General features: G+C 39.9%; 1 protein-coding gene across 1 annotated transcript in view; it reads left to right on the top strand.

Annotated features, from left to right (window-relative positions):
- Positions 1–1879: 1879 nt before the first annotated feature.
- The window catches only part of LOC137984884 (uncharacterized), a 34052-nt gene continuing 21587 nt past the window's right edge, over positions 1880–14344 (top strand). The window contains exons 1-4 of the mRNA XM_068832208.1: positions 1880–2188; positions 9919–10006; positions 10111–10148; positions 14146–14223. Coding sequence (XP_068688309.1) covers positions 2051–2188; positions 9919–10006; positions 10111–10148; positions 14146–14223 — 342 coding nt within the window. The 5' untranslated portion in view covers positions 1880–2050. The remainder of the gene's footprint in view (positions 2189–9918; positions 10007–10110; positions 10149–14145; positions 14224–14344) is intronic.

The following is a 14344-nucleotide window of genomic DNA, read 5'->3' as shown; positions in this document are numbered from 1 at the left end:
AAAAGCAGTGAGCTTATTATCGTAATTTTTCATATTTGATATGCATTATTTATTTTTTTCTCCATGCACAAGCGGGTGGAATTCTCCGAATCCTGCAATTTGAATGGCTCTGGGAGTAGGCGGAATTTTTTACCTTGCCCACCAACCCGGGCGGAATCGTAGCCCTGGTTGCGTGAGCTTGTGTAATTGACCTTACATTTCCATTTTAGGACACCGAATCTGTTTACATACAGAAGTGTTTCAAAACAGATTTTCCTCAGACAAGAGGTATGGAAATAGAATTCAAATAAAAATATTTCTCTTTGAAACATTCAGTTTGTAAGCCGCTTACTGCATTGGCTATCAAGCACGGTACAAGTCAGCAATTAAAAAAGTGATGCCAGATAGGAAGAGAGGAAAAAAATAAATAAGTTATTTACCAGCTAAGGGTTGGTCCGTATAGGAAAATTGTGACCTCAGTTTTGAAAAAGCTTCTCTCGGCCTGCAGCCTTGAGCAGCATTTATTACACCTTGTTCAGAGTTTTTCGCTATATGGACTTCCCAGCTGGCAAATAACATATATATATTCAAAATGACTCCATTCCAGTGAAACTGTTCATTTAAAAATTTTTCCCATTCTTTTGTTTATTCCCGCCTCGTTTATTCCAATGTAATTTGTCAGTTACTATTGTATATATAACGTTCACTATCTTGTTATAATTTGCATTTGATAATGGTGACATGTCATCGCCGAAACGTCATGTTTTTATATCGCTATTTTTTATTCTAAAATTTTTCGTATGTGATGTATATCTATCAACTGAAGGCAAAATGTATTTCAAATAAGAAAAGCTCTGTAACTGAACTAATCATTATCTAAAGTAAAACCACCCTGAGAGGGGGGGGGGGTACTCCCTTATATGGGCTATATATATGCATGTGCGGCCCCAAAGGATAGGGTTTTTTATAAATAGGGTATCAATTTTGGCCAATTTTCCACCATTTTGGTCATATTTTTTCTTATATAGGGTATCGATTTTGGCCAATTTTTCGCCATTTTGGCCATAAATAGGGTATTGATTTTTGCACTCTACTTTTGAATTCGTTTTTTATTTAGAAGCTACTTCTTTATCGTGTGACCTACCTAATAAAAGCAGATAAACATTGCCTTTAACATTGGTCTGAACTCAGGAAATAATTATAAGGCAGGTCTGCACCAGGGTATTGATTTAAGGGTCAGCTCATAAATTGGGTATCAAATTTTTGGTCAGGTCATAAATAGGGTAAGGGTTTTGGGAAGTGGCCCGCACACCCCTACCCAATTTTTGTGGGAGTAAAGTACCCCAAAACCTTCAATTTGGCGAATCCTAGGCCTAAAAACCAACCTTAGGCCTATTGTTAGCCAAATTGAGCGTTTTGGTTACTTTCCAAAACGTAAAACAATGACTTGCAACTAGTCACCTGTGGAATGTGACCTGTGTTTTAGACACGCCGATTTTTCAGAAATAATTAAGCTTTAATTTGGAAAAGAACGCCACACATTGCTTTGTATTTTAAAGCTTTTTACAAGTATTGTCGATCAATTATCTTTGAAAAATGCGTGGTTATCCCCAATTTTCTTTTTGGGTATCTCAATGACACTTTTCCCGCATATTCATAAACCGCGCAAAAGTAGGGACCGTTCAATCAAACTTTTTGTGCCTTCGATTGCATGTAAAACTGGCGCAGACTTACTTCCAAAGATTTGCATTGTACAGGAAAATAATGGCTAAGTTTCTTGATCGTGTAGATATTCTTTTCCACCATTTCAAGAAGGTTCCCATGTTGAAAACGTTCCTTTGATAATTTCCTCCGGCTCCGCAGAGCACTCGGTACTAGATACCCAGTCCTTCAGCGCTCCATTTTGGTTTTTGAGCGAACAGGTTCAGAGGTATTTGTTTCGTGGTTGTTTCTTGTTGAGAAGCGCTTTTTGCTGCGGCAGATAAGGTGGACTTGAGGTGGGAAAACGGTCGCTTGCACTTGTCATGACATTGCTGTCGTGAATTATGGTCGAAGAAACGCTCCACTGAGAATGAATCGAAACCGATGTGAATCATCTGGGCAGAGGTCAATCATCACTATGGGAAATGTCGTTCATCCCGAGGACCAGCCAAAAAGGCAGGTGGAAATAAGTGACGACGAAGATGATGAGGTGCAAGAAATAAGCGAGGTTTGTTTTTCAGAATGATGGTGACGCAGCTTATCGCGTGGTGCAAGCTAATGACTCCTATTTAACCTGGTTGGTTGGGATTATGGGTAACGAGGAAGTCATGGCGGGAAATGCGAAATTCGTATTTTATGACAAGCAATTCTCAGGCTAAACGGAGCACTCTAATTGGCTGGCTTGCAGTCGGGATTTTAAAGTGCTGACCATTACCATGGAAACAGCCCATTTCTGTATTTTTTCTCTCCCAGGAAATTCAAGTTGAGTGAAACACAACTTAAAAAGATTTTCAAAAAGTGGAATTTAATTTTTTCATCACAACTACATTATTTTATAATTTACACATAACATGAGAATTTTATTCCATAAAGCTCATTTGTACAAATCTATACGCTTCATTTTCACATGTAAAAAAAGCCTATACAGCCAATCAGAATGGCAAACAGCTCTTTCACGTGTGGAAGTATAACCAATCAATGATAGCGTAAAGGCCTTTCCAAGCCCATCACTTGTGCTTCTTGTGCAAATCGTACTTTGTTGTTGAATTAAATTAAATTTGCATTTGGTTCTATTGTTAGTGAGTTTTTGTTTCTAATTTGCATTCAGAAAACTAATTCAATGGAAATTTTTCGTCTTTTGTGTAATAAACGGCTCACAACATAGAAAGTGCTTTGTACGGGGTTGTATTCACTCGTTGTTTGTGTCAAAAACCCTGTACACCACACTTTCTATGTGTAGTCGGATGTCGATGGAGTTTATTCTCGTTATTCACACACACCGCGTGGTTGTGTGTGCTCTCTGCTCTTGCATAATGTGCCAACCTACTTACATATGCGTATGCGAAATGTAATATACAATAGGTGCTAATTTGGTGCCGCTATGTCACATCCCCTTCTCTTAAAACTATATTAATAAAATGGAAAACAAACAAAACACAATATCTTCATTCGGGCCTATATATCTTGTACATATGTTGAAAACGAATAAAACTGGTAACAATATAGGGATTTTCTGTCTAGTGTTTATGTATCATACTAATATCAACTATTAAAGCAAGCGTCAGAGATTAAGTCTTTCCGGTGCCCGGATTTCACGTCCCGCGCGGGATTTTCTTGGTCCTTTCTCGGCTTCTCCTGTTACACTAGAGCATTGTGGGTTGGAGCTTGAGGGCTGTATAGTCAACTTGCCACTTGATGGGTCATTTGCTGAATTGCCTGCCGTGGTGGATTCTCGTAGAATGGCGCTTGAATATTGTGCAGTCATGCTTCTTTGGGACACGGAGTCCGAAGAGTTGTTTGCCGAATTGTTGGAAGCATTATTCGGTCTAAGATGGATTCTATTCCTTCGCAATTGGGCACCAGTTCCAGTTTCTATGAGATATGAGCGGGGTGTCTCTCCCCGATCTATGACCCTAGCAGGATTCCATGTCTTTCTCACAGGGTCTTGTACATAGATAGCTTGGTCTCTGTGTAATTGAGGGAGCTCCTTGGTGTGTCTGTTGTAATAGTGGCATTGATTGTCTTGTCTCGCTTTGAGCCAATTTCTAACTTCCTCTTGGTTCTTTGATGGCTGGATCTTACCAGGAAGTGTGGATTTAAATACTCGGCCATTCAGTAATTCAGCTGGTGACGGTATATTGGAACTCAGGGGCGTTGTTCGTAGAGCCAGCAGGGCTAGATCTATGTCTTCTTTAGTCTCTCTGCATTTCAGGATCGTCTTCTTAACTGTTTGGACTTGACGTTCAACGAACCCATGGCCACGTGGGTAATGTGGAGATGACGTCACAATTTCAAACCCGTACTGGCTTGCCAGTTGATGGAACTCGCCGGATGTAAACTGAGTGCCGTTGTCGCATTGAAGAGATTCTGGGATTCCATTTTCTGCGAATAGCATTTTCATTTCATTAACAACAGCCCCGGATGTAAGGTTTTGAAGTTTCTTGACAAATGGGAACTTGGAATAATAGTCGACAACTATGAGGAACCACGACTGTTGAGCGTAGAAAAGGTCTGCGCTCAGTGTTTTCCACGGTCTTGAAGGGATCTCTGTTGGTATCATTGGCTCCTTTTGCTGGGAATTGTGGTACTTCTGGCAGACACAACATGAGTCTACAAGGTTTTCAATTTCTTTGTATATGCCTGGCCAGTAAACACAGGATTTGGCTCGTAGCTTGCATTTTTCCATACCAAAGTGCCCTCCGTGGATTTGCTGCAAGATGTTGCCTCTCAAGGGTTCAGGTACTATAACACGGCTTCCAAGAAGTATCAGCCCATCTTCTACTGATATGTCATCTCGTAGGGGCCAGTATGGTTTTAGCGCCGAAGTGATTTTCTTCCCACTGTCAGGCCAACCTTGCATAACTTTGTGGGCTAGAAGCTGCAGGGTTTCATCTTTCGCAGTTTCCTTTTTGAACTCTTCCATTTTTACTGGGGTGATTCTGATTAGATGGTGAACTTTCACATTCATGTCCGACACTTCAAATTCATCCAACGGCGAAAGGCGTGACAGGGCGTCAGCTGTAACCATTTCTCTTCCTGGAAGATATTTAATGACGCAGTCGTAAGGTTGTAACCGCAACAGCATTCTTTGAAGGCGTGGAGGTGCTTGCATCAGGTTCTTTTTATGGATCTGTTCCAGGGGACGATGGTCTGTTTTAACCACGAACGATCTTCCATAGAGATACGAATGGAATTTTTCGCAGCCGTATACCACTGCCAATAGTTCCCGTTCGATATTAGCATATCTGGTCTCCGCAGGGGTAAGTACTTTCGATGCAAAGGCTATTGGCTTGTCGTTTTGGAAGAGAGCTGCGCCCAAGCCCTTAATTGATGCATCAACATGGAGGACAACTGGTTCCTTTCTGTCATAGTAGGCCAAGGTCGTTGTGGTACATATCAATGCCTTCACCTTCTCAAAGGCTTTCGAATGTGATGGATTCCATGTGAAATCAACGTTCTCCTTTAAGAGGTTTCTTAAGGGGGCAGTGTGGTCAGCTAAATTGGGGATGAATGAGCTCATGTAGGTTGCCATCCCCAAAAAGGTGTGAAGCTCCTTCTTGTCTTTAGGCGGTTCTAAACTTTCTATGGCTCTGACTTTATCTGGGCTGGGTTTGACACCGTCTGGTGTGTAGAGCATACCAAAGAAATTGCACTCCTTTGTTTTGATAACGCACTTCTCGTCATTGAGCTTGATGCCGGCCTGTCTGGTACGTTCCATGGTTTCATGTAGGTGTAAGTCATGCTCTTTATCGTTCTTTCCATAGACTGTGACGTCATCTGCAATACCAATGGCTCCCAGGCAATCACGATACGTCTCATCAATCTTGAACTGGAAAATATCTTGACTCATTCGTAGGCCAAACGGCATTCTGAGGAAACGATACCGACCAAATGGTGTATTGAATGTTGTCAGGTACGAGGACTCGTCATCTAGTTTGACATTCCAATAGCCATTGCGAGCGTCGAGCTTACTAAAAAGCTTTGCTCCTGATAATTTGGGTGTGATTTCCTCTAGAGTGGGTATGGGATGATGTTCTCTTTTGATCGCCTTATTCAGGTCTTTGGGATCGAGGCATAACCGAAGTCGCCCATTTTCTTTTTCTCTAATGACCAGGGAGTTGACCCAATCCGTAGGTTGGGCTACTTTCGCAATGATATCTTGGCTTTCCATCTCGCGTAATTCGGCTTGTAATTTGTCTTTCAACTCTATAGGTACTTTGCGGGGTGCATGGACCACCGGTGATACTTCAGGATCCAGTGTGATGTGGTATGTGTAGTCATCAAAACATCCAACTGTACCATTGAAACATTCTGGGTACATATCCATCAGCTCTTGTTTACTTGTGATTGATGGCCGCTCTTCTAGTGGTATATGACTTCCAATGTAACTCGAGTTTTTCTTGCAAGTACCCGGATTTTGAGCTGGAGAATTGAAGCTGCTATTTGGATCAGCCTGGTTTAATTGATTTGTTCCTAGCGTACAGTGGAGGGAGACTAGTTTTAGTGCAATGCACGCTTTTAGACGGAGGATAGCTGGCCCTGAAGTATCCGTGACGTAGAAAATGCAGTTAATCTTCTTCTCTTTGTACTTGCACAAGATGTTTATAGTGCCAAGCTGCTTAATTACAGAGCCACCGTATGCTGAGAGGACGGCTTCATTCTTTTCCAGTACTTCTGGTTTGAGGTTTCCTTCGTCATCAAACTTCTCTGGGGCGATTATGCGAAGTAGCCTGATAGGCAAAACATTGCTCTGTGCACCTGTGTCCACCTTGCACTGGAGATTAATTTTCCGCTTCTTTTCAGGCTGGGTTATTTCCAGTGTTGCAAAGACTTCATCGCATGTGTCATGTGTCATCGAATGTTGCGTGTCTTCTATGGTGTTAACCTCGATTGTACTAATTGTGAGAATTTCATCATCGTCTTCATCGCCCCTGTCTTCAATCGTGTGAATAGATTTTTTGAAAACCGGCTTTCTTCCTTGGATAAATTGTTTCCGTTTACTGGATCGGCAGACAGATTGCCAATGATTAGCTTTGCCGCATTTTCGACATAGTGTACCGTAGGCTGGACATTTGTTCCTCGGGTGTTGTTTTCCGCAGTTGTTACAGGATTCCCTTTCTTGTTCCTTATGAATGGCATCTACACTTCTATCCTCTTGATGGCTTTCGCTACTTCCTGCCAATGTCTTCATATGTTTACTTGTCGCCTCGTGGCTTCTTGCAATCTCGATAGCGCCTGCAAGGGTCAATGATTTGTCTCAGCCTATGAGGGACTTCTGGACATCGGGGTTTTTTGACCCCCAAATAAGCTGATCTAGAACTCTGTCTTCGACTTCGGTGCTGTCGCGAAATTGACATTTTGCTGCTAGGTTTTTTTAATCTTGAGATAAAATCATCCACTGGCTCGCTTTGTTCTTGTCGCATTCCTTGTAGTGTGTATCTGTGAATTCGATGACTCGTCTTCGGCTCCAATTGATTCTCGAACCGTTCGAAAATAATGGCTGGTTTTTTCCTCTCTTCCTCCTTTGTGAATGTCCAACTGTTGTAAATATCCAGACCTTTTTCACCCGACCAGAGTAAAATATAGCTCACTTTTTCTTCGTCATCGGCGTCTTTGAGAACGCTTGAGAACATAAGCTGACATTTTTGTTTGAATCTTGTGAATGCAATTATCGGATCAGGAGCGTCCCAGTTCATCTGTGGCGACGCAAAAGACGTTGCTGTTGCCATAATTCGCTTCTGCTGGCCTCTTTCGATTTGATTCTAGCGATTACTCTTGTAAAATGCTGCCACCATGTAGTCGGATGTCGATGGAGTTTATTCTCGTTATTCACACACACCGCGTGGTTGTGTGTGCTCTCTGCTCTTGCATAATGTGCCAACCTACTTACATATGCGTATGCGAAATGTAATATACAATAGGTGCTAATTTGGTGCCGCTATGTCACACTATGTGAACTAAATATAACAAGCAGAATTTAGTTTTATGCGTAAAAGGTTACCTTTCAAGGTTCACTGATGGCAGATGAATATTACAAACATTCACCAAGCAGAGAAGTGTCTGATTGCTCAAAGAAACGATGCCATATAGTAAACAACTTACGAACCTCACTTGCACAAGACAGCACTGCAGGGGAATATTCGCCCTGGGTCATTTTGGTACCGACCAAGCAGCTCGGTCCGTACTGCCATGATCTCAAGCCAATATTCCCCAGTGCGGCCCTCACTCTCAGTTAGTGAAAAGGTCAATATTTTATTTGCACTTGATCTTAAGAATTTTATTTTTAAGGTGCATGATAGAATAAGATATGCCAGGAATGTGTTATACAAAAGAAAAGCAGAATAAGATACAAATAAGGTTCGTCTTTTGAAAATCCAGGAAATTATTTGCAATTTATCAAATGAATCTTACAGCAATAGTTTGCATGAAAAAGCCTACACACTGAAAAAGAGAAACCCTGATGGAGTTTTTCTCTAACAGGCTTTCTCTCAGCCCTTGTGTGGACCCATTTCCATTACTTGCACCAACTTTTGCATTGATTACATATAGTTAAATGCAATTATTTTAACGTATTTAACAATCAGGAGCAAGCATTGGCAACATCTTGGGTTAGTTATCATTATTCTTATGTTTTGGCTGGCATTGCATTTGCATTTGCATTGGATTGTGTTAATGTTGAATCTTGTTAGCAATACATGTATGTTTGCATTACATTAGTGCTGGGTGTAACAGGGTTTTTTAGCATTGTATTGGCATTATTTTTAGCATTGTGTTTGTGTTGCATTGTTCCATGTCTCCTCAGTCCCAACAATCATCCTTATCTGCAGTGCATGGTTTCAGCGGCTGCTTGGGTTTGTCCTCTTACCAACTGCCAGCGGTCTTAGCATTGTGCTGGCAGCATAAATGTACATAGCAGTAGTGGGCATTTTACTGTGTGATTAGCAGAGCGTTTTTGTTGTTCGGTGCAGTTGCTAGATTAAGATTGATGATTAATAATTAAACGTGAAACAAAGGAAAGACAAAAAAATCAAAACAAGTGAATTTTGACAGCACATTTTCAATTGATTTTCCATGAAGTTCATTCAACTGATTGGTTGAAACATTACAACGTTAGTCAAAATCAAACTTTTACCAGTCTAATGTTTATAGTCATTCAACTGTAAACTTTAAATGGTGCTTTTGCAATTTGCGTTTGTGTTATAAAGTTGCACCTGTGTTACACGAGAACTGCACTCTTTTTACCTATTCAGTCTTTTTTTCTTGTGTATTATTAGAATAAGTTACATACCAAAACTGTTGGCAAAAAGCCTCATTCTCTTGTTTGTGGGATTTATGAAAATACTACAATGTACATGTAGATACTGTAGGAAACCACTGAAAAATGGCAAAACTGGGGAAAATACATTTTGGATGTCAAAAGTAATAAACTGACCTAAAAGTACATGAAGTGAGATTTGCAAAACTTATAGACCCACAGATGGACAATGGAAATAATTCTAAGGAGAGTTAAAATTCATCGGGACTGATGAGCTTGGAGGGAGGTGCCTTACAGTACTGTGGTGGTTGCGCTGACTGTCCACAGAAAAGATGTAACCATGGCAACAAAGCTTGGTCACACTGAATAATCAGTGAAAGTGCTGTATGTACCTAAATCACACTTACCGGTACCTTTGAGGAGGGTGGGAACACAGCAAGCAAACGATGGTAAAATCTGCAATGATCTACAATGTCAAGTGCAAATTATGTGACCCTGCAACGTCTCTGCAGCACAAGAGAACCGCTGACCAGCATGCTTTGATTTTAAAGGGAACCTCCTCTAAAACAAAAACTTGTTCCAACTTTTTTCCAATAAAAGCATTTGTATTCGAAAGAAATGAATTTCAAAAACCCTTGTTCTGGCTTTCAAATTTCCTGGGGGCCGCCATCTTGAATCATTTTGATGTTTTTTGGTTGCCCTATTGTTTGTTCTGATACAAAAAGCATTTGTTCTGGAACAATAGGGCAGTTATTCAAAATGGTGGCACCCTGGAAATTTGAAAGCTAAAACAAGCATTTTGAAATAATGATTCATTACTTTCAAATACAAACACTTTCATTGGAAAAAATTTGAACAATTTTGATTGTAAACATTATGTTCTGTGGTTTGAAGTCATTTTCTTGTTTTAGTGGAGATCCCTTTAAAACTTTGAGTTGACAGAACTTTAATCAGTTTGTGAAATTTGATATCTTGTTATTTAGCAAGGGACCTCAAATACATCTGACAGAGCCACAAGATTATCAACGAGAAGACAGAGAAGAGATGCAACACTTGATTTGCACTTTACACGTAAGGCCTCTAAATTTTGGAATTATGAAACATTAAATTTTAAGGTTTTAAGGTTTGAAAAGTCATGTACAATAATAATTATTCAAATTTTATCATCGGTACAGGTAGAAATCCAGAAGATGAGGAATGGACGCAGCTGCAAGTAAGTGCACTTGTAAAGGAGAACCTTGATACATGGATTATCTTTAAATTTTATCAAATCCCTCGAGGTGATGAACAATTTTGTCAGTGAAAGATTGCTTGTCTTTCAAGCCTTCTTTCCTTTCCCCATTTAACATCTCCTGATCGAAAGCTCTTCTTCCGTGAATAGACCATTTTCGAATTCTCACAGGTGGACTGGATCTAGCATGAAATTAATTTGTGTGTGAAAAGATTTGCCCGCATTAGCCTCCATTTCATGCTAGATCCAGTCCAGCCATGAGAATTCGAAAATAGTCAATTGGAGAATGCTTGCTACTAAGGCTAATCAAGGCTCAAAATTGTAACCAATACAGTTTTAGTTACATTTGCGGCTGAATTTTGCGGCTAAAATATCTGGAGAAGTCGTAGCTTGCAACTAGTTTTCACCTTTGCTATTAGGAAATAGAAAGGTTATCAGTCTGCTGCTACCTTTGCTAAAACAAATAAACAAATGAGAAAATTTTGTTTCTTGTGGTAAATATTGTTTGAAGATAATGGACAAAATAATAATATTGTTGTTGTAGTGTAATTTAGCTGCGATGTGACATGCACAACACCATTCCCTCGATCATCACCATTTTCAGTGGCTTCTTTAGATGTGAGTCCCCAGGATAATTTCTTGCGATGACCCTCAGTTATGTGATAATACACTTTAGTACTTTTGTATCTTGTGTCAAAATTGCAAATGGGTTCTTTTTTTTTTAATTTCGAGCCCTGCTAATGAAAAGGTTGGGGCAGTCAATCATTTTAGTTACTGTAACTAGTAGTCTATTGACAGTAGTATCAATGCCCCCTGACATAGTCACTCGGAATGTCCATTGCGTGATATTTTGGCCTGGGGAGGGGGGAGGGGGGAGGGACTCTAGTTGGCAATGGGCGGGGATGATCGTTGCATCTTTTAGGGGACAAAATCAGGGATCTGGCATCTTTTAGGGTGTCTAAAAGGTTTTTGGGCTACCAAAGTCTAAACTGGTATCTTTATTGTTCTTGAAATTATTAATAGATCTGAAAATTATGACAATGCTTTTCTAAACTATTTAAGCAGAAGGTGTTTGAAGTTGACGTCTCTGGAACTATTAAAAAAGCTTAAAAAGTATAAATTTGTTCATTTGTAGCTGGTATCAATTTAGGGGTAAAAATCTTATGTTGCCATGCCCACCTTCGCTAATATTGTATTCTTGTGTCATGTTCTTAAAGTGCCCATAACCCCAAACATTTTGTTCACGTAATTGAATCTTTTTATTGAATTGGGAAAAATGTCGCGAACATTTTTGAATTCGGTTAAAACTGCAATTTTTTTTTAATATTTTAAAGATCGGAAAAAGAGCACTTTTTAAACCATGACTGAGCCACAGATTCATTGAAGAGAGTCTGGGTATAGAGTAATTTGTGATGTCATTCCAGGCCATTCATGATCGCTCTCCTGGAAAATGCCAGATAAATGGGTTGTTTTCGGTTGTAAAAACAAGCCATTTTAGACAGAAGGTATATCGGCTGATGAACAGCAGAAACGAAAACAAAGAAAGAAGTTGGTCGAATTTGTAAAATCCAAGCGTGCTTATTGGGAGCCCACGAAGTACTCGGCAGTGTGATCAAAACATTTTCGAGACGACAATTCCGAAGTGATGTTCCCTGGATTGACAAATGTCTTGAAATTATCAAAGAAGACTATGGATAGATGAAATAGGTATTTGCATTTTCCTCGTCCTCCATCTCTTGGTTCATCATCAGAGGTTTCGTGTTCGCTCTGGTTTTATGAACCCTCAACTTCTAAGTCATACTCGACCTCCGTTTCTGCGGCCTTGGAAGCTGAGTTAGAGTTAACCTGCGATCAGGCGCAGTGCTGGAAAGAACAGTCGGTCATTGGACATTGTCCGACCAAATTTTGAAAATGTCCGGCCAATTTCACATTATGATCGGACATGATGACCGAACATCTCACCAGAACATCTTGAGTTATCTTCTACAAGGCGTTGTCAGTCAATGTTTTATGTCCGGCCCAATTTGTCAAATGTCCAACCAAAAGGAAGATTTGAAAGGACATATGTCCTGTGAATAAAGAAAAATTATTTCCAGCACTGAGGCGTACTTTTACTAAGACATGGTGCGAAAAGGTACGCCTGATACAATTTCTTAACGAGTCGTCTACCCATAGTCCAGAATCTGGACTTTACTCTGATTGGCGGAAAAACAATAGAGCTCTTGGAGCCTCGCTCCAATTGGTTACAGAATTGCAAATCATACTTCTTGTAAATCGGTTAACAGCTGATGAAATTATGGCCGCCGAGAAGGATTTGAACAGGAGTGATGCTTAGGTTCTGTTTACAGCTGCTGTTGCTTCGACCTTTAAAGGAAGGGCGGAGAGAATGCATCCGAAGAATGGTTTGAGTAAAAGAAGAGATTACAGTTGTACTTCCTACGGGATTTGGCAATAGTGTTGTTAATACAGGCCCGATCATCCTAGAAGAACATGCATCGTTCTTCTTCCACCAACTCGAAAACGTTTGTAGTTGTGGCAAGTCCTTTGGAATATATTCGGAAGCAACAAGTTGCGAATCCAAAAAGAGCCGAATAGAACTTTAGGGCTGCCACATTCGGGGAATCAGCCAAGCTTGACAGAGAAATTCGTCACTGTTTACGGAATCGCTGAACAATCTGAACCACTTCTAACAAAATGATAGCTGAGTAGCTGCTGCTGAAAAACTAGAATTTTTCAAAGTTCATTTTCCTCATATCTGTTTTTATAGCATCCTTTATTGGCTTCTCAAATATTCGATTTTAAGTAAAGTTTATTGTACTGTCGATTGCACCTGATGATGACATGAAGAATTCGGGCTTTTTCTGCCATTTTATCTCGAAATTCTTTGTTCCTTGATGGTTTGAACAGAGAATCTGCACCAACTGTCAAGCATGATTTGCAGAAATAGCTTTGATTGCAGACATCAAAGCCAGAGTGCTATTTTGTTTTTGTGGCGTCTTTACTTGAATCGCAGCGTGCACATAATTTCCGGTAAAATCTGATTGGCTCACATTTATAGCATGGCACATGATAACATCACTCTTGACAGGTGGGCGGCAGACGACGCGTTAAGAAATTGTATCAGGCGTACTTTTTAGCGCCCTGTCTCAAGAAAAGTACGCTTGATCGCAGGTTAAGTTAGAGTCGTAGCTACCATCGCTGGACGACATGATGAGTACATTTGAAAAGACAGCAATACCAGGTAACGAAGTAACAAAGTCTGGTACACATCACAGTTCATCATTACTTGACTTCCACCAACATAACTGGTAAAAGGCACTTGAAAAACTGGTAAAAATAACTGGTTACCGGCTCTTAATAAGAACCCTGATGCTTGGTCGTGCTCTCAACAATGCCAACTGTAAAAAATACTAAAAAGTCGCGGTTTCAACCGAAATAAAAAATTTGTTTAATTAGGCAAAAAAAATGTTTTCGGGTTATACACTATAGGTACTTTAAACAGAACCTCAACTCCTACTACCGAATAAGTTTAAACCAAAGTAAATTTATGTTTCCAAGCAAAAAATTAATGTGTTCAAATTTGTTTAAAAAAAGTGTTTATATCAGGAAAATTGAATTTGAAAGTCTCTTAATTTCACTTCAAAATTAATTATGCGGGCATCGCCATCTTGTATAAAAATTGTGATGTGCTATGGTTTGCCCTATTGTTCTGACTCAAGTAGCTTGTGTCTAATAATAATAAGGGAACTGTAACACATCACAATATATATTATTCAAGATGGCAGCTCCCACTCAAACAAAAATAGGTGATTCTAAAACTTTTTCATTATTTCAGATAATGCTGTCCTTGGCTATTCATTAATAATTGTGGTTCCATAATCAATTTGTGACTGAACATGGGGACACAGGCTTCCTTTGGTAGGAGGTGTCCAAGGAACCTAAAAATCTATTAAGTTCCTTATGTAAATTTCAATACTAGGAAGTTCTACTGATTAGCAAGCGTGAGGCAGAACAACAGGAAGAAAGAAGAAAAATGTGTGGCACTCTGGAGGATGTGGTAAAATCCTTTGCATGTGTTATTTTCTTCTGTTATAAGCAAGGCTGTTGCCTAACAGGAGCCCGGTAGCCTGGGGCTCCCAAAGAATAGCTCTGGGCACCTTAATTTTTCACAGCAACAC

This window comes from Montipora foliosa, chromosome 14 (assembly GCF_036669935.1).
Source record: "Montipora foliosa isolate CH-2021 chromosome 14, ASM3666993v2, whole genome shotgun sequence".
NCBI lineage: Eukaryota > Metazoa > Cnidaria > Anthozoa > Scleractinia > Acroporidae > Montipora > Montipora foliosa.
Note: the sequence above shows the minus strand (reverse complement) of the source record. Positions and strands in the feature narration are given on the sequence as shown.